At 41.8% G+C, this 25,956-nt stretch overlaps 1 protein-coding gene across 1 annotated transcript in view; it reads right to left on the reverse strand.

Annotated features, from left to right (window-relative positions):
• DNAH6 (dynein axonemal heavy chain 6) overlaps nt 1-25,956 on the reverse strand; it is a 315,521-nt gene that overhangs the window by 156,859 nt on the left and 132,706 nt on the right. Inside the window, exons 30-33 of the mRNA XM_008254187.4 lie at nt 21,219-21,356; nt 17,644-17,811; nt 14,975-15,123; nt 13,549-13,656 (exon numbers count right to left, since the gene is read on the reverse strand). Of these exons, the coding sequence (XP_008252409.2) occupies nt 13,549-13,656; nt 14,975-15,123; nt 17,644-17,811; nt 21,219-21,356 (563 nt within the window). The remainder of the gene's footprint in view (nt 1-13,548; nt 13,657-14,974; nt 15,124-17,643; nt 17,812-21,218; nt 21,357-25,956) is intronic.

A 25,956-nucleotide genomic window follows, 5' to 3' on the forward strand; every position in this document is an offset into this window, starting at 1 on the left:
AAGGACTTAGACATTTTTCAAAAGAGGAAATCCAAATGGCCAAAAGACACATGAAAAAGTGCTCAGGATTGCTAGCTGTCAGAGAAATGCAGATCAATACCACAATGAGGTTTTCATTCATCCCAGTTAGAATGGTTTTCATATACAACACCCAACAAGTGCTGGTGAGGATGTGGGGAAAAGGTACCCTTACCCACTATTGGTGGGAATGTAAACTGGTCAAGCGACTATGGAAGACAGTATGGAGATACCTCAAAAATCTGAATATAGCCCTACCATATGACCCAGCCATCCCACTCCTGGGAATTTACCCAAGGGAAATGAAATCAGTAAACAAAAAAATTATCTGCACCTCCATGAATTGCAGCACAATTCACAATAGCTAAGACATGGAATCAGCCTAAATGCCCATCAACCAACGACTAGATAAAGAAATTATGGGATATGTACACTATGGAATACTACACAGTAGTTAAAAAATGAGATCCAGTCATTCATAACAAGATGATTGATCTATAAATAATCATACTTAATGATATAAGCCAGCCCCAAAAGGACAAATACCGTATGTTTCCCCTGGTTTGTGAGACTGAATAGAGTACCTGGAATGAAATCTGTAGAGGTAAAATTGACACTTCGAGAAGTAGTGACTTGAGCTTCCCTTGTCTTGACAGTCAGGGAATAGTTTTTTTTTTTTTGGTCTTTCTTCATGCTATTTGTTGAACTCTATACTTAACACAGAGTTGATCATGTGTGTGTGGAGTCTATTGAGAATGCAGTTCAATAAAGAGTGAGGGTGGGAATAAGAGGGAGGAGGAAGTTTGTAACTCTAAAGCTGTATAGTTCTGCAGATTCCTCGGACTTACTTTTAAGGGTACAGTTAAAAACTTGTCATGGGACTCCAAATCCCATTAAGCTTGGTGGTAAAAATGTATCTTAATTGTTAAAGGGAGCATATTATGTTTTTTAAAGATTTATTTTAGTTGAAAGAGTTACAGAGAGAGGTAGAGACAGAGAGTTCTTCCATCCAATGGTTCACTCCTCAGATGGCCACAACAGCTGGAGCTGCACCAATCTGAAGCCAGGAGCCAGGGGCTTCTTCCCGGTCTCCCACATGGAGACTGCTTTCCCAGGCCTTATCAGAGAGCTGGATCAGAAGAGCAGCAGCTGGGACTAGAACAGGCGCCCATATGGGATGCTGGCACTTCAGGCCAGGGCTTTAACCCGCTGCGCCATAGCGCCGGCCCCCATATAAAGTGATGATATAAATAGGATCAACTGCCTGTTAATAATAATGAATAAAATTTAAATGGAGAGAATGTTCCAACATGGGAAGCAGTCCACACAGCAGACTCATAGAATGACAATTGCTTCAAGTGACACTCTGACCTCAGAATCACCCTTTAAGGCTTACCTAGTCTGGCTGAAAACCCCATGAGAGTATTTCAGGCATGAAATTCCAAGACATTGTGGCAAAAAATGTTCTACATGAAGGATCTCTGTGAGGTCCCAGTGAAAAGAATGGGCCATTAAAGAAGGACGTACTCTTCTCTAAAGGAAGGAGTGAACTTCCACTTTGCTTGTGTTACTGTGCACTAACTCCCCATGCATGATCTCTGTCCTCAATGAGTTGTATTAGGAGAGTTACCTGTAAAACAAGTTTTTTTCTCTCTAGCTGTGTGTGTGTGTGTGTGTGTGTGTGTGTGTGTAAATTGAAATCTTTACTCAGTACAGAGTTGGTCTTCTGTGTACAAAATTAATTAAAAATTCATCTTAATGGAAAAAGGGACTGGCAAGTGGAGAGGGAGGAGGAGGGGTGGGAGTGAAGATGTGAGGACTGATATGGTGGGAGGAGTAACTATGTTCAAAGTCGTACTCATGAAATTTTATTTTTTAATTTATTAAGAAATACAAGTTAATTATAAACAAAGAGATGCCACTTGGGATGCTAGGTTTGAGTTCAGTCCCTCCACTTTTGATTCAGCTTCCTGCTAATGTGCAACCTGATAGGCAGGAGATGGCGGCTCAAGTTTTTGGGTCCTTGCCACCCAGAAGAATACCCGGGTTGAGTTTTAGACTCCTGGCTTCAGCTAGGCCCAGTCCCTGCTATTGTAGGCATTTGGGGAATGAACCAGTGGGTGGAAGATCTATTTCTTTGTCTCTATCCCTCTGCCTTTCAAATAAAGAAAAATAAATAATTTAAAAGCACACTTATTTTTCATGCTAAGGATAAGTTGTAAAAAATAAAAATAATAAAAAATAACTTCTATGTGCCAGGTACTGTGCTAGGCACTCTGGAAGAGCTCTGTATATGCCATTTAATAAGTTACAGTGTTAAACTGCTGATCTGGTTCATGTGTGTCTTATTTCTTACTATCAAGTACCTCAAGTCAGAGATACTATTTTTTTAGCCTGCTACAGATTTCTCCTCACCCTGGAAATCTTTTATTTTAGTTATACAAATTTCATGCATTTCATAGATACAAAAGATGTATCTATGAAACGTGATGAATCTTCCCATTCTACCTACTTGCCCTCCCACCTTTCTTCCTCCCTTTCCTATTTTCATTCTTTTTTTGTTGTTGTTGTTGGGATCTATTTTTGGTTGACTTTATACATGTAGGAGAGTGGGAAGTTCAACAAATAACAGGAAAAAAACCTGTTTGATAGTTGAGACAGGGGCTATTCAAAGTCATTGTATCTTGAGGTGACAATTTCACTTTTATGGATTACCTTTTAGGTGCTCAGAGATGCTATCTTTATTGATCTTTTTAGCTTAGCACCTAGTAAGTCTAATATCAAATAGCCTAATGCAGAATAGGGGTACAGAAAACTGTTGAATTGTAATATTATCACTAATTGGGAGCTTTTCTCCTTACATTTCATTTTTAATCAGTTCTAAGTATTAAAAAAAGATTTTACTTTATGGAGCAGATTGTTGTTTTCAAAATACAGCCTGAACAATGTTTCCTATCCCATGTGCTGTTTGTACAATGTGATGTTGACATTCCTCCCACTGACAGCCATTGAAGAAACACTCAGGTCTATGTTTGCTCACTTTGAAGCTGGGCAGATCTGACACTACACAACTTCGAAGATCATAAAAATGTTATGTACTTCTGCTTTTCTTTTGGAGTACTCACTATAGATGCTTAGCATTTGTCATAAGGAAGCTCCAACAAGCCCACGTGGAAAGACTACATAAAGAAGTCCTGAGACTGAATAGTCACCCTCTAGCCTTCTAGCCCTGCTGTTCCTTATCCTTCTACCATCTGCACACAGCTACATAAGAGACCTTGAGATAGACCTCTCCAGCCAAGTCCTTCCTGAATTCCTAAGCCACAGAAACTATAAATAAAGAAAAAAAGCATTAAGTAGAACCCTCATTAATTTGGGACCTATATGAAGTTTTATAGGCTTTATTGGTTTCAAAGTATCAATTTATATAAAAGCCATCTAGCATCAGTAAAAAATTAGATATAGTATATACTAACAGGTAAAATATACTCTCTATGTTGGCATTTATCAACATGTATCTGTCTACCTTCTCTTGTTTAAAAGAAAAATTTTAGAGGAGTTCGGCAAAGGTTGGGTTTTGGTGGGTTAAGTGTGCACTTTGACAACATGGCTTTTTCTTTGGCACATTTAATTATGATGTTTAATGAGCATCCTTGCTGGTTCATGTGGAATTCCAGAGGCTGAATAGCCAAAGCGATTGTGAGCAAGAAAAATCAAGTGCAAAGCATCACAATTCCCAATTTCAAAGCATACAGCAAAGCTATAGTAATTAAAACATCTTGGCACTGAAATAAAAACTGATACATTGATCAATGGAACAGTGTAGAGAACACAGAAATTAATCCACGTACATATAGCCAACTGATTTTTTTACTAAAGTACTCAGATCATATAGTAGAGTAAGGATAATTTCTTCAACAAAGATACATACATATATATATATATATATATCTAATTTCATTCTTTTTAACATCCCTCATCACATACACAAATAAACTAAAGATGAATCCAAGATCTAAATTTAAGGCCTGAGATTATGAAGCTGCTGGAAGAAAATATAGGGGAAATGCTCCAAGACATTGGAGCATTGTAGGGGACAATCTCTTGGACAAGACCCCCAAAGCAGAATCAACCAAAGCAAAACTAAATGGGACTATATCAAACTCAGGAGCTTTTGCACAGAAAAGGAAACCATTAATAGAGTTAAGAGACATTCAACAAAATGGGAAAAAATTCTTGCAAACCACCTATTTGACAAAGGATTAATATTCTGAGTATATCAGCAACTAAAGGGCAACAACAAAAAACAACCAACACAGTTGAGAAATGGGCAAAGGACTTCAACAGGCAGTTCTTAAAAGAACTACAAGTGGCCAAGAAATATATGAAAAAATGCTCATCACTAGCCATTAGGGAAATGAAAATCAAAACCACAATGAGGGGCTGGCGCTGTGGTGTAGTAGGTTAATGCTCTGCCTGAGGCACCAGCATCCCATATGGATGCCGGTTCTAGTTCTGGCTGCTCCTCTGCCCATCCAGCTCTCCACTATGGCCTGGGATAGCAGTACAAGATGGCCCAAGTCCTTGTGCCCCTGCACCCATGTAGGAGATCCAGAAGAAGCTCCTGGCTGCAGATTGACATAACTCCGGCCGTTGCGGCCATCTGGAGAGTGAACCAGCGGATGGAAGACCTTTCTCTCTCTGTAACTCCACTTCTCAAATAAAATCTTAAAAAAACCACAATGAGATCACCTCACTCCTATCAGAATGGCTAAAACCTAAAACACAGTAACAAATTCTGGCAAGGCTGCAGATAAAGGGGAACACATGCTCTCCATAATATATGAAGAAGCTACAATTAAAAAAAAAGAGCAATGTCTGTGTCAGTGTTGCTACAAATTGTTTTGTAAAACTTTTATACCTTTACCTACTCAATAGTTAAGAATGTTACACTACTGGGGGCCAGCGCCGTGGCTCTCTTGGCTAATCCTCCACCTGCGGTGCCAGCATATGGGCTCTGGGTTCTAGTCCCAGCTGCTCCTCTTCCAGTCCAGCTCTCTGTTGTGGCCTGGGAAGGCAGTGTAGGATGGCCCAGGTGATTGGGCGCCTGCACCTGCATGGGAGACCACCTGGCTCCTGGCTTGGTGCAGCACGCCGGCTGTGGCGGCCATTTGGGGGGTGAACCAATGGAAGGAATACCTTTCTCTCTATCTTTAACTCTACCTATCAAATAAGTAAAAAAAAAGAATGTTATACTACTATCATTTTAATAATCCAATTACTTCAAAATTTATTGTATATGGGTAAAATGGTCATTTTTCCATTCAACTATTATTTATATCTGTTGTTTATATTCCCACTTTACTAGGGTCCTTTTGCCTTCTAATTGTTAAACTGATTTGGTGAAGTATTAAGCCTTTTACTGTAATGTAACTTTAAATTGTTCTCAAAAATTAAAAAGGGAGAAGGAAACAGGGTGCTGGTGGGCAAGGGAGAGAGGGAGAAAGGGATTATCATTGTGTTCTTAGAATTGCATCTTCAACTCACATTTAATCTGTTAAATAACTTAAACATTAAAAAATAAGCAAAGATGCTAAATTTAGAGGAATAAAAAAGAAACCATGGCCTTTTTGCCCTTTATATGTAATGCTCAATATTTGTGCTTGCCTGAAAACACATTCAAGTCAGCTGCAGGGCAGACCTTCAACATGATTGCCTCAGAACCCACCAACAGACATAATCATACCCTCTCTCCTGCTGACAGAAGAGGAGATCTAACATGCCCAACTTGAAATGAAGACAATATGATATCATAACTTATGGGATACAGCTAAAGGAGTGTTAAGAGGGAAGTTTAATGCAATTATTTTCTACATCAAGATATTGCAAAGGCATCAAATAAATGAGCTATCAAGCATTTCAATGACCTAGAAAAACCATATCCTAAATTAAGAGGAAAGAAATTAGGAAATAAACAAAACTGAAACCAAAAAACATAAAAGGTCAGTGAAAAGAAGAGCTGGTTATTTTGAAAAAAAAAAAAAAACCTGCTATATCATTGGCCCAACTAACCAAAAAAAAAAAGGGAGAAGGCCAAGTCTATGAAATCAGAGATGAAAAGGGAGATGTAACAATGGATAAAAGAGCAATAAAAAAATCATAAAATAAAGAGCTATATTCCAATAAATTGGAAGACCTGTAAGAAATGGATAGATTCCTGGACACATACAACCTATCAAATATGAGTCATGAAAACATAGAAAACCCAAACAGGACAATAATCAAGATGGAGATCGAATTAGTAATAAAGTCCCTCACAACAAAGAAAGGCCCAGGATCAGATGGCTTCACTGCTGAATTCTACCAGACTTTTAAAGACTTAATTCCAATTCTTCTCAAGCTATTCAAAATAATTTAAAGGGAAGGAATCCTCCAAAACTCCTTCTATGAGGCCAGTATCACTTTAATTCCCAAACCAGAAAAAAAGATACAAAGAAACAGGACGATAGACCAATATCCCTGATGAACAAAAATCCTTAACAAAATACTAGCCAACTGTATCCAACAGCACATCAGAAAGGTCATTCACCCAGATCAAGTGGGATTTATCCTGGGAATGCAAGGGGTGGTTCAAAATTCACAAGTCAATAAATATGATATATCACAATAACAAAGAAAAAACCATATTATTATCTCTTTGGATGTGGAGAAAGCACTTGATAAAATACAATATCCTTTCATGATGAAAGCATTAAGCAAATTGGGTATATAAGGAACACTTCTTAATACAATCAAGGCAATAGATTACCCTAGTTATCATCATATTGAATGGGGAAAATTTGGAAGCATCTCCACTAAGATCCATAACCAAAGAAGGATGCCCTTTCACCATTGATATTCAATATAGCCCTGGAAATTTTAGCCAGAGCTGTTAGGCAAGAAAAAGAAACCAAATGGATACAAATTGAAAAGGAGGAAGTTAGACTATCCCTATTTGCAGATGACCTGATTCTTTACATAGGGGAACCAAAAGATTCCACTAAGAGACTGTTGGAACTCATAAGATAGTTTGGAAAAGTTGCAAGCTATAAAAATCAATAGCCTTTGGATAAATAGACAATGCCAGAGCTGAGAAATAACTTTTAAGACCAATCCCATTCACAGTGCTACAAAAAAATTAAATACTTTCGAATAAATTTAACCTAGGAAGTCAAAGATCTCTACAATGAAAATTACAAAACATGAAAGAAATAGAAGACACACAAAAAGTGGAAAAATCTTCCTAGTTTATGGATTGGAAGAATTAATATAATCAAAATGTCAGTAGTGCCAAAAATAATTTACAGATTCAATGCCATTCCAAGCAAAATAACAATGACATTCTTCTCAGATCTAGAAAAAAATGCCAAAATTCATATTGAAGCATGAGACTCCAAATAGTTAAAACAAAAAATCTTAAACATAAACAAAGCAAGAGGTATCACAACACCAGACTTCAAGGCACTCTATAGGGCATTTGTAATCCAAACAGCCTATTACTGCCCCCAAAATAGACATGTAGACCAAAGGGAGGGAGTCAACCCACACATCTACCACCAACTAGTCTTTGACATAGGAGGTAAAAATCATTCTCTGGAGAAAGTACAGTGTCTTCAACAAATGGTGCTAGGAGAACTGGATCTCCAAATGCAGAAGTTTGAAACACATACCCTACCTTATGCAAAAGTCCACTAATAATGGATCAAGGATCTAAATCTACAACCAAATTCCATCAAATTACTTGATTAGAATGTTGGGGAAACTCTGGAAGACATTGACATAGGCAAAGACTTCTTGGAAAAAGACTCCAATAGTCAAAGCAAAAATTGACAAATGGGATTACATCAAGCTAAGAAGCTTTTGCACTGCAAAGGAAACACTCAGCAAACTGAAGAGGTAACTGACAGATGGGAGAAAATACTTGCAAACAATGCAACTGGTAAAGCATTAATACCCAGAATCTATACAGAGCTCAAGAAACTTGCCAACAACAAAACAAACAATTCAGTTAAGAAGTGAACAAAGGACTTGAGGAGGCATTTTTCAAAGGATGAAATTCAAATGGCTGACACAGAAGTAGATGCTCAGAATTGCCAATCATCAGGGACATGCAAATCAAAATAACCTCACCCCAGTTTGAATGGCTCTTATACAGAAGCCAAAACACAATAAATGCTGGTGAGGATGTGGGGGGAAAAGGTACCCCAATATACTCTTTGTGGGAATATAAGCTAGTACAGACATTTTGGAAGACAGTATGGCGATACCTCAGATATCTGAAAATAGGTATACCATATGATCCAGCAATCCCACTCCTAGGAATTACCTAAATGAAATATGTAGTATTTTCATATTGTATGAAGTATTTTATGAAATTTTATTTCATTATAAAATGAAATATAAAGCTGTTATCTGCACCACCACATTTATTGCAGTTCAATTCATAATAGCTAAGATATAGAATCAACCCCAATGTCCATCAACTGATGACTGGATGAAGAAATTATGGTATGTATAGTAAGGAATAGTAAGTGGTATGTATAGTAAGGTATAGTAAGGAATGCTATTCAGCCAAAAAATTGAATTAAATCCTGTCATTTGCAACAAAATGGATGCAACTGGAAACTATTGTACTTAGTGGATTAAGCCAGTCCCAAGAAGACAAATACCCTATGCTTTCCCTGACCTGTGTTAATATAATTCAAAAAATGTAATGTATATGAACAAAATTGACATTCTGAGATTTGATGATTGTTTAACAGCCCTTGTCTCTACTGTGGAAGAACACTTTTTTTCTTACTATTTATTGTATTCTTTAGCGTAGGGTTGATCTTTTTAGTATATGTACTGCTGAAGTGAACAGAGTAGGGTTAATCTTAAAACAAACTGAAAGTAATCATTGTAAAAATTAAAATTAGGAAGAAGGAAGGGAATTTGGGTGGGAAGGAGGTAGTGTGGGAAGTATCGCTTTGCTCTGTATATATGAAATCTGTATATATGAAATGCATGAAATCTGATCACCTTAAGAATTAAAGTTAAAAGAAGTTGTTACTGAATAGTAAAGGATGATTATGGTTTTGTTTGAAATAATGTGATACTTTAATCAGTGTTCCATTATCTGGAGATAATTTAAAATAAAAAAAAACATTGCTTACCTATGAGGTTTTTAACAGGCTATGCTTTTAAGTTTTTAATGAATGCATTTTTTCATAGATACAACTTTATGAATACAGTGGTTCTTTCCCCCATACACCCCCAACTCCCCTCTCCCATCCTTTTCTTTCTCCCATCTCCTTCATTATGGTTCATTTTTAGTATGACTTCATATACAGAGGACCAACTCCATGCTAAGCATAGCTCCATGCTAAGCACAGCCTTCAACAATTCGCACCCACGCACACACACAATATATAGAGTACAGTTTGGGAAGACAATTTGCAGTTGATTATCATAGTACAATTCATTAGGGACAGAGGTCCTACATGGGGAGCAAGTGCACAGTGACTTCTGTTATTCCTTTAACAATGAACACTTATTTATGACATCCGTGATCACCCAAGGCTCTTGCTATGGGCTGCTAAGGCCATGGAAGCCTTTTGTGAAGATAGACTCCATCGGTATTTAGACGTGGCCATAAGCCAAGTGGATGTTCTCTCCTCCCTTCAGAGAGGAGTACGTCCTTCTTTGATGAACCTTTCTTTCCACTGAGGTCTCAGAGATCCTCCACGTAGGATTTTTTTTTTTTTTTTTTGCCAGAGTCTTGGCTTTCCATGAACATGCTATGCTTTTCAAAACAGATACAGCACTTACCTTTTCTCCCCTCTTGTCCCCTTCTATATCTGAAATCTCGTTAAGTATTATTTTCATGGCAATAAGTGATGTCTTAAATAAATCCATGGAAAATATTAAACTATTCATGGATTTCAAGGCTTTTACACCAAACTTGAGTTCTGTTTTTACTCCCTCTCCCTCTCTCCCCCTCCCTCTCCCTCCCTCCCTCCTCCCCTCCCTCTCCCTCCCTCCCCCTCCCTCTCCCTCCTTTCCTCTCTCTCTCTCCCTCTCCCTCTATCTCCCCCACCCTCTCTCTCCTCCCCCTCCCCACCCCCAATGGCCGCCACAGGCCGGCGCGCTGCTGCCCGCGCACCGCGCTGATCCGATGGCAGGAGCCAGGTACTTATCCTAGTCTCCCATGGGGTGCAGGGCCCAAGCACTTGGGCCATCCTCCACTGCACTCCATGGCCACAGCAGAGAGCTGGCCTGGAAGAGGGGCAACCGGGACAGAATCCGGTGCCCTGACTGGGACTAGAACCCAGTATGCCAGCGCCGCAGGCGGAGGATTAGCCTAGTGAGCCCTGGTGCCGGCCTCAAATACTTTTTAAAAAAAGAAACCTTTTATTTAATGACTACAAATTTCATAAGTACAAGTTTAGGAATATAGTGGTTCTTACCCCCATACTTGCCCTCCCACCCCAACTCCCATCCCACCTTCTCTCCCTCTCCCACCCCATTCTTAATTAAGGAATCAGACATACCAGAGATGTTGTTAGTTATCAGACTACAAATTGTAGCCTGATAACTAAATAATTAAATTAATTATTTAGTCTAATAAATTAACTAACTTTATATACAGAAGACTAACTCTATACTAAGTAAAGATTTCAAAAATTTGCACCCCCCCCAATATAAAGAACTACTTGAGGGGCCAGCACTGTGGTGCAGTGTGTTAATCCTCTGCCTGCAGCACCAGCATCCCATATGGACACCAGTTCTAATCTCAGCTGCTCCTCTTTCAATCCAGCTCTCTGCTATGGTCTGGGAATGTAGAAGATGGCCCAAGTCCTTAGGCCCCTGCACCCATGTGGGAGACCGGAAGAAGCTCCAGGCTCCTGGCTTTGGATCAGGGCAGCTCCGGCTGTTGTGGCCATTTGGGGAGTGAACCAGCAGATGGAAGACTTTCTCTCTACCTCTGCCTCTCTGAAACTCTGCCTTTCAAATAAATAAATAAATCTTAAAAAGAAAATATATGCATGGATTTAAATTTTTTGCCCCCAAATCAACTTGACTTTTAATTCTATTTTTTAAAAAAATTTTGAGGCTGGCGCCGCAGCTCAATAGGCTAATCCTCTACCTTGCGGCACTGGCACACCGGGTTCTAGTCCCGGTCGGGGCGCTGGATTCTGTCCCAGCTGCTCCTCTTCCAGGCCAGCTCTCTACTATGGCCTGGGAAGGCAGTGGAGGATGGCCCAAGTGCTTGGGCCCTGCACCCCATGGGAGACCAGGAGAAGCACCTGGCTCCTGCCTTCGGATCAGCATGGTGCGCTGGCCGCAGCACGCCAGCGGTGATGGCCATTGGAGGGTGAACCAACAGCAAAAGAAGACCTTTCTCTCGTCTCTTTCTCACTCACTATCCACTCTGCCTGTCAAAAAGAAAAAAAAAAAAGAAAAAAAATTTTGAAGCACCCTATATTTACCATAGAAGTCCACAATCATGTACCTATGGAAATGAAAATTTATGTTCATGCAAAAACCTACACATTTTTATAATAGCTTTATGCAGAATTTCCAGAACTGAAAACAAACCAGACATGCTTTAGTTGGTAAGTGGAGAGGTAGACTCTGCACATCCATACAATGGATTACTATTAAGTAATAAAAAGTAATGCACTATGAATGTATGCAACAACATGAATGAATCCCAAGTATATTATATCAGGTCAGAGAATCCAGACTTGAAAGGCTACATACTATGTATGATTCTATTTACATGGAATCTTGGAAAAGGCAAAGTGATAGGGATAGAAACCAGTCACTGTTTGCCAAGGGTTTAGGGTGAGGGTAGAGTCTGATTATAAAGGGGGCACCATGATGACTTTTTTGGGAGATGGAACTGTTTTATATTTTGATTGGTGGTTATATGATTCTATGCATTTGTCAAAACTCATAGAACTATACATCATAATAATTAATTTTACTATACATAAATTTAAGACAAATTAAAAGCTGCTAAAAAAACCAATGCAAAAAAAAGGGGGTGGGAAGGAACTGTATAAAATAGAGACAATGTAGGGAGAATAAAGTCTTTCTTGGTATAATAGATAAAAAAAAAAACTACACCACGGCACATCACTGTGAAAATTCAGAACACTGGAGAAACAAAAAATATCTTAAAAGCTCTTAGAGGAAAAAAAATTATGTTTCATTCAGGAACCTGACCATCAGAGTAGCATAGGCAAAGCAGTGGCAACACTGGAGTTTAGAAGGCAATTTCCTATCTGGAAATCCAGATGCAGTCAAACCATTAACTGAGGGTGAGAGTTAGAACAAGTCCGTTTTAAGACAGGCAAGATCTCGAAGTATTTCCTCTGCACCCTTTCTCAACAAAGTAGAGAAGAATGTGCTGTAGCAAAATAAAGAAGTTGGCGCGGGTTCTTGAAACAGAAGATATGCTGGAGGCAAAGGCAGAGGAAGCCCATCTTCATTACGAATGGACGCTAGGATTGCAGACCTACACTGGGCAGAGTGGGCAACCAGTCCAGGTCAGAGCAGGAGGCAGAGGGCTCCAAGGAGACCAACTTAATAGAATATTACGGACAAGTAAAGATTTAGTTAAAGGAGATTTACACTCTGGAAGAATTTCAAGATGAATTACTGGTCCATTTACAGGAAATTAGGAAAAGGATTAAAAAATAAAACCAAGACAAGGAACCATGGCAGGGAAAATGAAAACTTGAATCAATTAATTAAAAAAAAAAACATGCCTCAGTGCTGTTACTGTATTATCAGAATAAGGACAATTCAAAAAGTATGTGGAAAATGAAATTAAAATGTAAATTTATTTCAGTGCAAAAACAATTATGGAAACCCTGGTTATTCAGCTGAAGTTGTACTGTTATATAACTACACAGAGAAGATAGCTGTAGGGGAAGAAGTATATGTGTATATCCTCCTCTTCTTTTTACTAACTTAATACCTAAAACTGGAAAATCAAGAAAAGACATTAATATGATGCTAAGATGCATGGAAGGAATCACAAGATAAAGGAAGACTTGAAAAACGATTGCCTTTGGCAAGTGGGAGCTGATACAGGGCTCCCACTGTTGTTTCTCACGAGACTAATTTATCAGACTGTTACTTTTGAAACTATGTACATGTATAACTTGGGGAAACATAAACTCTAACAATGAAAGAAGCAGATAACAACAATCACATTATTATTAAGCGCCAAATCTGATTTTTTTTTTTAAGGTCAGAAATCTCCCTTTGACTTGGAAGTCGTAACCAACCAGTTTTACAGCACAGTGATTTTAAAAAGTAACAATAAATGGTTGGAATGATCTACCTTTAGTACTCTTATTTTAAACTAGTACTTCTTAGACTGCAGTAAGTGCCTCCAGAAGAGATGAGAAAGTTACTAGCTTGTTAGAGACAGAAAGAATCGCAGACAACACTCTGCCTCACCCCTGTGTGACGGCTGTGCTTCTAAACACCCACCTGAACAGAAGAGCGTCGTCGGTCAGGAATTTTGGCAAGTTGGAGTCTCGTAAAGCTCTTATCAATACCACATCTTCACTTAGGTCCGGGTTCTCTCTTTTTAAAGACCTAAATTCAAAGGGATCTTTCAGATGCTATTGCAAGAACATAAGGTTGGTTTCCCAAACCTGGGGCCGGCTGGGGGCTGGGGGATCAGGATTTCTGCTCACAAGAGCCACAGAGGCACCCCCTGCAGAGTCCCAATGGAAGAGGGGCTCTGCTTTCCCTGCGCGCTCAGCACCGGCGGCGTGGCATTGAGGAGAATGACAAGGTTATCTCCTCGCTGTGCCCCTAATCCATCCGGACTTTACCTAGCCCGTTTACAGTTCCCTGAATGCGTTGTGATGATTCCTTTCCTTGTGACTTTCTTTTTTAGTGGATGCCCAGAATGCCCTGCCTTTCTCTTGTGCCCACTCTTACTTCCCATTCAAAGCCTAACCCCTTTCTCCCATGTCTAGAAACCTCTGTCCTGTATCCCACTCCCTGCTCAGCGCACCTCGGGCACAGCCCTCAGGTTGCCTTCCCGGCATCATGTCCTAGAGATGACTGCACGTTTGTCTGTCTGGTCTGCTGGGCTATCCCTATGTTCCCTATGAGGGCAAGGAAAACTGAACTTCCTAGTAGCCCTAGCCCTGGCATGGCAACCCTGCAAAGAGGAGGCACACTGAATCGGGGGGTAAATGCAATAACACGGGGTAGAGTAGGCAGGGGCTGGGGCCTGTGCAGAGCCCACGGATACCGGGGTCAGGCAGAAGGGGCATGGATGTGCTGAACTGGAGCCACAGGGGCGTGTCCTGAGGGGGAGGACTGGAGAGATTCTATCTAGATAGGGCCATTCCAAGAAGTTATAAACAGCAGGGTTTGGACCTGAGTAAGAGGTCAGGAACTGGAAAGCAGCTCAGACTCTCAGGACAGAGGTGAAGTTTGTGAGATGAGCCTGAACTGAAAACCAGATGGCAGAGTCTCTTTTAAACCTTGAGGCTTTGTCAGGCCATGTGGATCATTCATCTCATCATATACATAGCAGCCTGTGCTGGGGTCTACTCATCCTGTGTTCTGTGTTCCGGCAGGGAAGAATGTCCATACTCAAACTTGGGTGCATGTGACGGGTCCAGGGGAAATGAAATGAGTTCAGAGCTAATTGGATTTGGGTTTAATCTAAGGGCAACTCTGTTGACATTCACAGGGAAGAGCTGTGGGATGGGGAGAGCTGGCCCATTTCACTGTGACACGCAGCGTGAGGGTAAGAATGCTGACAGCAGCAGCTGTGGACACTGATGAATCACTAGGCACCAGCTGCTGTTCTAAGAGCCTATTGTGAATCACCCACTTACTGCATTTGATTACGTGGCCCGGGATGCCACTCTTGACCACTTTGGTTTCTTACCCGGCCATGACCAGCACAGACTTCACAGCTCTCATGCCAAAGTCGTAGTGATCCTGCTGAGACAGCTGTTCACTACAAAGCTTATACATCTGAGTCATTTTTCTTGCTAATATTTTACTGGATTCAAATCCTTCAGAATATAAAATGACCTAGAATAGAAAAATAGATTGTGATGGCTATTGTTTTGCATGAATAACATTGTATGAGTGTAACACCAATGTAGTCAAAGTCTACTTTAGGCATTATCCCTTTAAAGGTTGTTACTTCATTTAATAAAGCTAAGAGATTTTCTGCATCACAGCAATGTGGAAGCTTGCATGAGGAGACCAGGGTACTGATTCTGCTTCTTTTCTGTAGGTGAAAATTGTGGCCTGCGTGACATTTGGTTGATGGCGCAGCAAAGGCTAATGTTTAAATGCCAGCATGGAGGTTGGCTGGTGTTACAAGACCTGAGTTCAAAAGCCAGATTGAGCTTCTCTCAGCTGACAAGAAGCCCACCTTGGTGAACAGTCTCAGGGATCGCCAGCTGCTACCTTTGCATTCCCTGGGAGTGAAGGGACTTATGCAAAGATATGCAGCCGCTCTCCTGCCCTGTCTTGTTTCTGATAGGTTATCTGCACCCCTGGTTAAATTAATCAGCTGACACCTGCTGTCTCTGACAGTGAACCTAGAAGTGGATCCTTCCTTCTAACCATAGTATCCCCCAAAACACTGCACTTGACCTCAGTAGCAGGATTTGAAATGATGCAGAGAGTTCTTTCTGGTGTCTACTTGGGTTACTTCTCTATTATGATTGAGTACAATATCCTGCACACAGTAGGTGATTTAAAATATTTACTGATGACTGGGTCCTTACTCATTCAATCTATAATAGGAAAAGATCTTAGAATATTGTATTTTTAAATTTGTCTAATTTATTACTGAGCAATATAACAATAGGACAAATGATGAAATGTGAACAAAATGTTAGGCTGGGATCTAAACTCTGTTTCCTCCCTGCCATTTACTGACCCTGTTCACAGAGAGGGTCAGAAGTGAAGACTCCTGAGATGATTATGCAAACATTATTCACAAAAGAGGGGAAAGGAAGACGCCTTCATTAAGGAACCAACAGGCAGGCCCATCCAGCACAGAGCAGGCTCGCTCCTCAGGAGGTAAGCTCCCCATCACTACCGTGTGGGCCAGGGCACTTGACGATCCCAGGACCTGCAGCTGGGTGGCCTCACTTGTAAGGTCCCTCCAATTCCCTGATGTCTGCCTAGTGGGTGGCATGCATGTGTGGCTGTAGAGCAGCGTGAAGAAAGAGATTTTTCACTTTATTTGTGGGTTCTAAAGATGGGGAAGGGACCAGCTGGTGTCCCCACTGCATGCAGGCTGAATCGATCATTTGAGAGGGGCTGAAGCACGCTAGGAAAGGAAGTGTGTTCATTTACTGCCAAATAGGAGACCTTACTGGAGAGATCCAAATAATGACTTCAGGGGAAAACTGAACATAGCTTCAGTGCCCACACTGCTTAAATATGAACACCTGAAAAACTGGTAGACTCTGGGTGTTTCCAGGTCAACCTTGGGCAGATGCTCTTCTTTGAAAATTAATATTTGATGATGGTAATTCTTTTTTTTTTTAACTTCTATTTAATGAATATAAATTTCCAAAGTACAGCTTATGGATTACAATGGCTTCCGCCCCCCATAACTTCCCTCCCACCTGCAACCCTCCCCTTTCCCTCTCCCTCCCCCCTTCCATTCACATCAAGATTCATTTTCAATCATCTTTATATACAGAAGATCAGTTTAGCATATATTAAGTAAAGATTTCAACAGTTTGTACCCACATAGAAACACAAAGTGAAAAATACTGTTTGAGTACTAGTTATAACATTAAATCACACTGTACAGCACATTAAGGACAGAGATCCTACATGAGGAGTAAGTGCACAGTGACTCCTGTTGTTGACTTAATGATGATGGTAATTCTATCTTGATTTCCTGATTTGCTCTGGTATCAAATAAACTGTTTTGAATTCATGTTAGGAATAAATACGAATACTTGTGTTAAAAAACAGTGAAGACACCACCTGCCTTAAGTGCTCCCCATCTCCCCATGGATTCACAGGAAGAATGAAGCAACAAAACCCAGTTTAAATACAAAGATGCCTTGAAAACTACAGAAAGAATAGACACAAACGTGAATAATTAACTTATTGCTATTTTTTTGGCTCAGCTGTTACAGACTCCAACCTCCATCACAGTGATTATTACAGCATCTATGCAATATCCCTTGATATAAATAAAAATAATTTTCTATATTTTCTAAGAGAAGTGAGAATAATGTAGTACTTTTTAGAAATAATCCAGATGTTTTAATTCTTAGAGATAATCCAATAAATCCCAATGAACTGATTCATTAAACTCAGATTTGTTTCAACTTTAGGGGCCAACTGTATCCCAAATACCATTCAGAGCCTTATGGATATAGCAGTAAAAAGCCAAATAAACACACAGGATGAACAATCATATCTACACTTAAAAGCAAATCAACAAAGTACAACCATTACTAGTGTGGATTAACAAAGGAAACTTTCAACCTTGATGTAAGGTTTCTTATTTGCATGGTAAGTAAGAGAAACAAGCTTATCATTTTGCTGCTTATATAATGTGAAGCTCACCTCTGCAATCAAAGCATAGTTTGGAACCATCATAGCAAATGGTCTAAACAGGGCTTTCAGGTTGTCTGGCAGTTCAGTCCTCCCTGCATATCCAGGGTTCATTGTGATGAAGGCTGCACAGGTCATTACCAATTTTATTTCCCGCCCCTCAAACATGAATCTAGAGAGCTGTTTAAAGAGAAAGTATAAATTAACTTCTGTGGCATTTGCAAGTTCCTTCACATAATTATTTCCCCACTACAAGACTATAATAAAGAAGCATTCAGGCAAAGATGACAGAACCCTGGCAAGAGGGAACATTGCTCTCCTGATTCTGTCCTGCCAACTTCCATTCTCTTCTGGGATCAATGTTTTCTAGGCTATGTCTCTCTTCTCCTGCCTTACTCAAATTGTCAAGTCCTCTCTGGCTTATCCTGAAATCTAGGACTCAACACTGTTTGCTAAGCCTCTTCCATTCAATTTAGGTTTATCGGCAACAAGATCTTCTCCACTCCCACTTACTAGTATTCCTGAAATATATTCCAGTCTAGTCTTAGTGTTCAGGTACTGCAGGGTCCATTATCACCATCTTCGGTACCACCCTTCATTTTATTCCACGGTCAAGACTTGTTAGTACTTGTTGTATGTGGGACCCAGGATTAGGCACAGATGCACAGAGCTGATGGAGACTCATTCTCGATGTCCAAAGAAACGTCCAGGCTTGCTGTGTGCACACAGATCCGGAAACTGTGACCACTCAGAGAGACAGATGCTATGGGGGAGGTGTGTGCAAATCCTAAAGAGGGAGCAGGGACCTACTTGCGACCTGAGGAATGAAGGGCATCTCAGGGAGACAAGCAGGGGCAACCATTCCAGCCAAATGAGCAGGAGCAAAAAAGAGCACTGAATGTTCAGGGAAAGACCTGAGATTTACTTTGCTGAAGTTCTAGGTGGGGGGTACAGCTAGACGGGAGCCTGAGCACCAAGAGTTTTGCACACCGAGCCAAGAAATTTAGGTTTTGTCCCATAGTGGGATTGGGAGAAGCAGAGAAGACTTATGCAGGGTGACAGGATGAAGGATGGCAGTAGAGATGTTGGACAAACCATGGACAGGGAGGTCAGTGAGGAATTATCATTGAGGATATGATGCAAGCTGGAGTTTGAGAAATGGGGATGTCAGGCATATGGCAGACAAAATTTATAGAATTCGAAATGGTTTGGATTTTGGGGTTGATAGTTACAGGACAGCTCCAAGGTGGATTCCATGTTTCTCACCGAGCTCCTGGACAGAGGTGCTATAACACACATGAAGACTACAGGGGAAGACCAGGATGTAGTTTTGAGGCTGTGAGTCACAGCCTGGAGGAGAGACTACCAGGAAGGGCAAATGCAGGCCAGCCCTGCTGCTGCTGAATGGCTATCCAGACTGCTCTATTCCTGTGCGTTCACTTCTGCATCCACCCCAGGGATGTGTCTATCTCCTCTAGCCACTGGCAAAGTGAGGATGAGGTTGGTTAACTTCAGATATCCACTGACCTTCCTTTCATTTCTCCTGGCTGTCCTGCAGTTGGCAATGCTTCCATCCCACCTCTGTTCTCTCTGGTCCCTGTTTCCCACTCCCCTTGCTTTGCTTTCAGCGGCTTACCCAGCAAGATGATAATGACCTGTAAGTTATGTTCTGTCTGGAGGTCCTGTCCTTGCATTTAACACAGGCCTTTCCAGGGTCTGAGGGAGTGTAGTTGAAGATTAGACTTTATGTCACACTGATTTATGTGTGTGTTTTTGGCTCTGTGGTGTCTACAGAATATACATTTTTTAACTTCTTTGAATCCTTTCACCTTGGGGAAAGTGCCATACACTTTACATAGGTTTGGTGCAAAGACAACGTAACTGTGAAGTATGCCCTGGAATGACTTGTATAATCTAGCAGCTCGTTGGAGTCTAATTACTGACTTTATTTTTATTTGTTCTACAGTTTGATTTTTTTTTTTTTTTTGTAGAAGTGATAATGAAAATATTGAATGATTCTTTGTCAGGGCACCTTCCTAGGAAAATGGCCCCTGTGTGTAGAAATCTAGATGAGTGCAAACGTCCGTCCCTTTGTTGTGCAAGGATGAATCCTCACTGAAGAGATCTGGGGCTCCCCAAAAATGGGCCAAAGAGGGAGTGGGAGACCCTCATGAGGCTTGCGGCACTGGCAGTCCTAGTTTGTTCAGTCTGAACACCAGTGTTGCCGGTTAGTGAATACATCTTAGGAGGTCAGTACAAGTGATAAGGGACTTGGTTCCAATCTTCATGCCCATCAGCTTTTTTTTTTTTTTTTTTTGACAGGCAGAGTGGACAGTGAGAGAGAGAGACAGAGAGAAAGGTCTTCCTTTTGCCATTGGTTCACCCTCCAGTGGCTGGCACAGCCGGCACACCGCGCTGATCCAAAGGCAGGAGCCAGGTACTTATCCTGGTCTCCCATGGGGTGCAGGGCCCAAGCACTTGGGCCATCCTCCACTGCACTCCCTGGCCACAGCAGAGAGCTGGCCTGGAAGAGGAGCAACCAGGACAGAATCTGGCGCCCCTACCGGGACTAGAACCCGGTGTGCCGGCGCCGCAAGGCAGAGGATTAGCCTAGTGAGCCGCGGTGCCGGCTTCCATCAGCTTTTGAATAGAAAAACCTCCATGCCAGCAGCAGGCGCCTGCGGGACTCCAACAGTTGTAAAACTAGAGGATCGCTTCAGCACCTTCATCTGAACCCCCCCACCCCTCAACACTCCTTGAATTTGCCAGTCTGCAGGGGTCAAGTTCCTCTGGGAACTTTTTCCCACCAGCTCTGAGCTGAGCCTGGAGGCCAGAAGGGAAGCAGTAGGGCCCAGAAAAGGAAGAAACCTAGCAGAAGTAAATGTCAAAGCAAGAACAAGCAAGGTGAGGAGAGCAGGAGGAGGAGGGCAGAGAGACATCTTGCGTGGCTGTGTTTCGGGGCGTGCAGGTGTGGTCTGGGTGGCAAGAAGAGTTGCTTGGGGGCAGGGATTGAGCCTCAGAGTCTCTGTGCCCTCAGCGGCCAGCACAGTGCAATGTCTGTCTCTCTGTCTTGTGTGGATGAGGAATTGAGTCACCCAAGCATGCCCTGTTGCTGTGATACTCACAGTGACATGGGAAATGTGGACCAGAGAGGCTAAAATTAGCAATAACTTTCCTCCCATGCAACATATTCTGAGTTCACTGCAAGCTTAAGAAATGCTCCCCTTGGGGCTGGCATAGTGGGCTAAGCCTCCTCCTGCAGCGCCAGCATCCCATATAAGCACCGGTTCATGTCCCACCTGCTCCTCTTCTGATCCAGCTCTTTGCTATGTCCTGGAAAAGCAGTGGAAGATGGCCTAAGAGCTTGGGCCCTTGTGCCCACATGGGAGAACCAGAAGAAGCTCCTGGCTCCTGGCTTTGCATCAGTCTAGTTCTGGCCATTGCGGTCATTTAAGGAATGAACCAGTAGATGAAAGACCTTCCTCTCTGTGTCTGTCTGTCTGTCTGTCTGTCTCTCTCTCAGTCTGTAACTCTACCTCTCAGATAAATAAGTAAATCTTAATAATAATGCTACCCCGATGCCTTACCTTTGCAGCTTTGGCATTCCTGATGGTGATGAGCTGCTGTGCGATGACTGACAGAACTTCTATGTCAATTCGGTTAAATTCATCAAAGCAGCACCAGGCGCCTGACTGTGCCAAGCCACTGAAGAAGCGCCCCATCATCTGAAATAAAATAAGCCACTCAACTTTGCATTGCAGAGTTCAGGCCTGCAATAGTTAAATTAACAAGTACAAAGTCACAGCCAGAGAGGAAAAGTAAGTTCTGGTGTGCTGTTACTCGGAAGAGTGATTCTAGTTAGCGATGTTGTATAGTATAAACCAAGATAGCTGGGAGAGACACATGCTTGAGATGATGGGTAACCTAAATATCCTGAGTTGATTATTACACAAGGTATACATGTTCCCCTAAAGAAGCACAATTACTATCTGTCAATTAAAAAGTGGTATCAATTAAAAAGAGGTGGTATGTGCAAATAAGCAATAGTTTTATATGACTTCTGGGCTATGTCAGAAGTAAGCACTTTTCCATGAGCAATATATTTTTTGCTTCTCTCTTACTGATTTTAATTTAAACAAAATACATTCTAATCAATTTTTCTTTTTTTCATTAACCTCCTCTTGCCTCTACAAATAGTTAAGATTCTCATGGAAGAGACAAATTGAAGAATTTAATTTTTTTCTAAAATGTTGCTAACAGAAGCACTCATTTGCTTTAGAGACACAGAAGAACTACTGAGCAGAAGGCTACTATGGGGGCCAGTGCCGTGGTGTAGCCAGGAGAGCCACTGCCTGTGGTGCCAACATCCCATATGGGTGCTGGTTCAGGTCCTAGCTACACCACTTCCGATCCAGCTCACTGTTAATGCACCTGGGAGAGCAGGTGCATTAAAGTACTTGAGCCCCTGCACCCACATGGAAGACCTAGAAGAAGTTCCTGGCTCCTGGCTATAGATTTGCCTAGGTCTGGTTGTTGTGGCCATTTGGGGAGTGAATCAGCAGATGGAAGATCTTGCTCTTTGTCTCTGTCTCTCTCTGTTTCTGTCTCTGTAATTCTGCCTTTCGAATAGATAAATCAATCTTAAAAAAAAAAAAAAAGAAGGCAGTGACGCACAGGTTAAGATGGTAATTTTTCATTTTCTCTACAGCAGAATCCTAGTGGTGGAAGAAAATGAGTATGGATACTGTGACTTGAGTTCTTGGTTAAGCATTTGCTATGCTTTGAATATTTGTCCCCCCAATTTTTAGCTTAATCCTTAAAGTGTTATGTTAATAGTTCCAAGAGGGTGAAAACTCAATCTGATTATGGTGTTAGAGGTGAGGCTCTGGGGAAGTGATTAAATGGATTGGGCTGTTGGGCGGGGGGAATGCCTGTGATTGAATCTTTGCAGCTTTACAAGGGACCACATAGATACAATGTGCTCCATACTGCCTCTGCACTTTGCCCTCTGCCTCCTCACCAGATGCTTAAACTAATGGGGCCACTAGATCTTGGACTCGAACCTCCAAGACTGTGAGCTAAGTAATCCTTTTCTCTCTATAAAATTAGTTGCCTAATGCATTTTGCTGTAGTTATGAAATCTCATACAGCATTTATATAATTATTGCATTATACTGCATATGTATATTGTTAAAAACAGAATAGCTTTTCTCTTTCAGGTTGGTCAGTTGAGCGTATACTGCTACCTCTCCTTTCTCCAATTCCCATGAATCATGGAAGAGCAGATGGATTTGTGTGTCTCTCCATCTCTGTGGCTACAATTATGTCTGTGCCTGCTTAATAAAAACAGAATTGAGGAGAAACCAGCGGCAAGAAGAAAGCTTTAAAAAAGTGGAAGATGCAGTCCAGGGAACAGAGTGCACAACTCTGAAGGGAAAATTGCAGCCCCCCAGCAGAGGGACAGCAGAACTCTTCCTCAGCGGGGCCTCTAAGAAACTCCAAACCTGAGACAAGCAGATACAGGCCTTAAGGAGACTACTGCAACCATCCCGGGATCAGTACTTGGCAGGATCGATCAGCAGGTCCCTTCTCCCAAGCCAAGAAGTCTAAACAGGGAGATTTTAGTAACTACTTCCCCCACCAGGCTAACATCTAATGAATACCTTGTAGAGAAGGGAGATCTGCTTTGGGGAGATCTTAGGAGATGCTGGGAGAAGACATTAAGCTTGGGAGGTAAGCAAGCAGAGACAGAGAGAAAGATGATTACAGACCTTCAGTTCCGTCATGGAGATTCAAAAATGATAAGAAAAGACTGCTCTCCTCAGGAGTGAACCCTGCTAAAAGGTACTGCTTTAGAGGGAAAACTTTTATTATCCGGTGTTTAATGGGGTCTTTCTGACTTCCTGACGTCTCCCTGTGGGAAAGCCTGCTGTGTACACGTCTCCACTCACTCCCACAGAGCTCACAATAGTTCTTTCATTTAAGAAAGGGGCATTTTGGGAAAACAAGCTGTCCGCACTAATCCCCTTAGTCCTCTGTTCATGCTTTTGGACCCAGAAGATCAACAGATATTTGGGAAAAATCAACATTAAGCAAGAGAAGGAATTAGAAGAATGAAATGAATGAACAACCCTGGAGAAAATGGGGATAATTTACGGAGCAGAAGAGGATTAAAGAAAAAAATCAAATAGAATCCTTAGATATTGGACAGGAAATTGCATTCCTCTAACAAACAAGAGGTTCTAAAAAAGGAATTAGTCAGAGATGAGAAACAGTCCTTGGAAATTAATAATAATATAGTCAAGACTTAAAAAATGAAATGGATGCACTGAACAATAGAATGGGTGGGATTAAAGACTAAGCTGGTATTCCGGACTACAAAGCTGAAGAACTCCTTCATATTGTAGAGCTATGGTGTGTATACTTAAGGTATGCATCCCCTCCCCTAGGGTATATGAAGACCTACCAAGGCGTACTTGTGAATGGACACTTTTAAAGGCAGCAAGACATAAAACTACAGGTATTTATCTTGGATACAGGCCTTTCTCTAGAATTCACTTCCTGGAGCGTGTGCGTGTGCTCATGCCGGTTCCTTCCCTTTTGCCCTTCACAAATGACACCCTCTCTCGCACTTTGGATGGTGTACAACCTGTGCATGGCTAGGAAGGGAAGTGGGCATTTAAAATCTGTTCCTCATGTGACTGTGTTTGCCAGGTCATATGCCACATGCACAAAGGTCCCACAGATGCTACCACAAGCAGCCGTGCTCTCAATTAAAAAAAAAAAATCCTCCTATGGTGCTTTGCCCCAGGATGCAGAAACCCTGAGGGTATCAAACAAAGGAATGTCCTGAGAGTCCCCAGTGGCACCTGGATTCTAGCGCTAGTGGCCAGTGACTAACAGGAAAGAAAGGGGAGGGTCTTGTGGGTGCTTACATTGTGTGCCTTTTCCCAGGATGCCTCTTTCACCGGGTGGATGGCATAATGGCTAGTTGTCCCACCTGCGACTGAGGTTGGGGAGGGGGGTGCGTCCTTCACATCAGAAACTGGTTTATGCTTGCAAATGTCCCTGTGGTTTGCGCCTGATCCACGTGCAGTTTTGTGTCTGACTGACCACTGCTCTGGTGCTGGGAGCCTAAGCTTTTGTTTTTCCCAGTCTCCCGAGGAATTTTGGCCTGGGGTAGCTACCGAGTTTTCACATGGAAGGTGCAATTTAATGCATTATGAAAACAGAAAACGAGTTTAAGATTGCTACTCTAAAGATCCTGGGCAGAGAGGGGGCAATGAGTTTGGAGGGCAGTCTTCCATCCCTGGGTTGCATGAGGCAGACATGAAGAGTCAGGCAAAGAGAACGAAAGAGCTTGTGACGACCAGCAGAATTTATAAGGGTATGGGGTACGGGTCACTCTAAGTTGCTGGGCAAACACCTGAATGGTCCTCTTAAAGGAAGTGTTGGGAAAGTGGGGAGCCCCACCTGCTGGGTGGAAAGATGCCTCCAAGTTCTTATCTCTGACCAGCAGCCTGAGCATTTGGGTGTGCTGTAGAACTGAAACATTTGTCCAGGGTGACTGAGCCCTGCTCTGGGCATGAGAAAGTTTTAAAGTTGCATTCAACATGGAGGCTGAGGCAACGTAAAATTATAAGAATTCTCTACAAGGAGCAATTCCAAATATTGATCTTGAAGAAAGGAATGCTTCTATAATGACTGACTGGGTAACAAACACTTTTACAAGTCGGGTAGTTTCCAAAATTTGCTTTTAACAAAAGTGAAGGAGAGGTCAATGCCTATGAGCCTGAGATAACCAGGACCACACCTGTAGTCAAACACAATTGGGTTTAGTGTTTGTTCCAGGAAGGGAGACCACACACTGTGGGGAATGATCTAGGGAACCACGGCTTGTCTCAGGGACAGGGCATTGGGAAGGCTGTTGCAAGGTGTGGGAAGCTTCGTTGAAGGAGAGTTTCGCTCTGTTTACTAGTTTTCCAGGGTTGCTCTCAGAAATTGCCATAAACTGGTGACTCAAAGCTTCAGATTTATTCTTACAGTTTTTAGGCTGGAAATGTCAACTCAAGGTGTTGGCCAAGCCATGCTCACTCTAAAGGCCCTGGGGGTATTTTTCCTTGTCTCTCCAAAGCTCCTGGTGGTTACATTTTAGCAGTCCTTGGCACTCCTTCACTGGATGGCATCACTCCAACCTCTGTCTCCTGTGTATCCCCACAAGGCCTTCTCTCTGTGGGTCTGTATCCATACTTCCCTTTCTTCCAGGGATCAGTGCCCATCCAACGCCAGTATGACCTCATCGGAACTACATTACATCTGTCAAGA

Source organism: Oryctolagus cuniculus, chromosome 2 (assembly GCF_964237555.1).
Source record: "Oryctolagus cuniculus chromosome 2, mOryCun1.1, whole genome shotgun sequence".
Lineage (NCBI taxonomy): Eukaryota > Metazoa > Chordata > Mammalia > Lagomorpha > Leporidae > Oryctolagus > Oryctolagus cuniculus.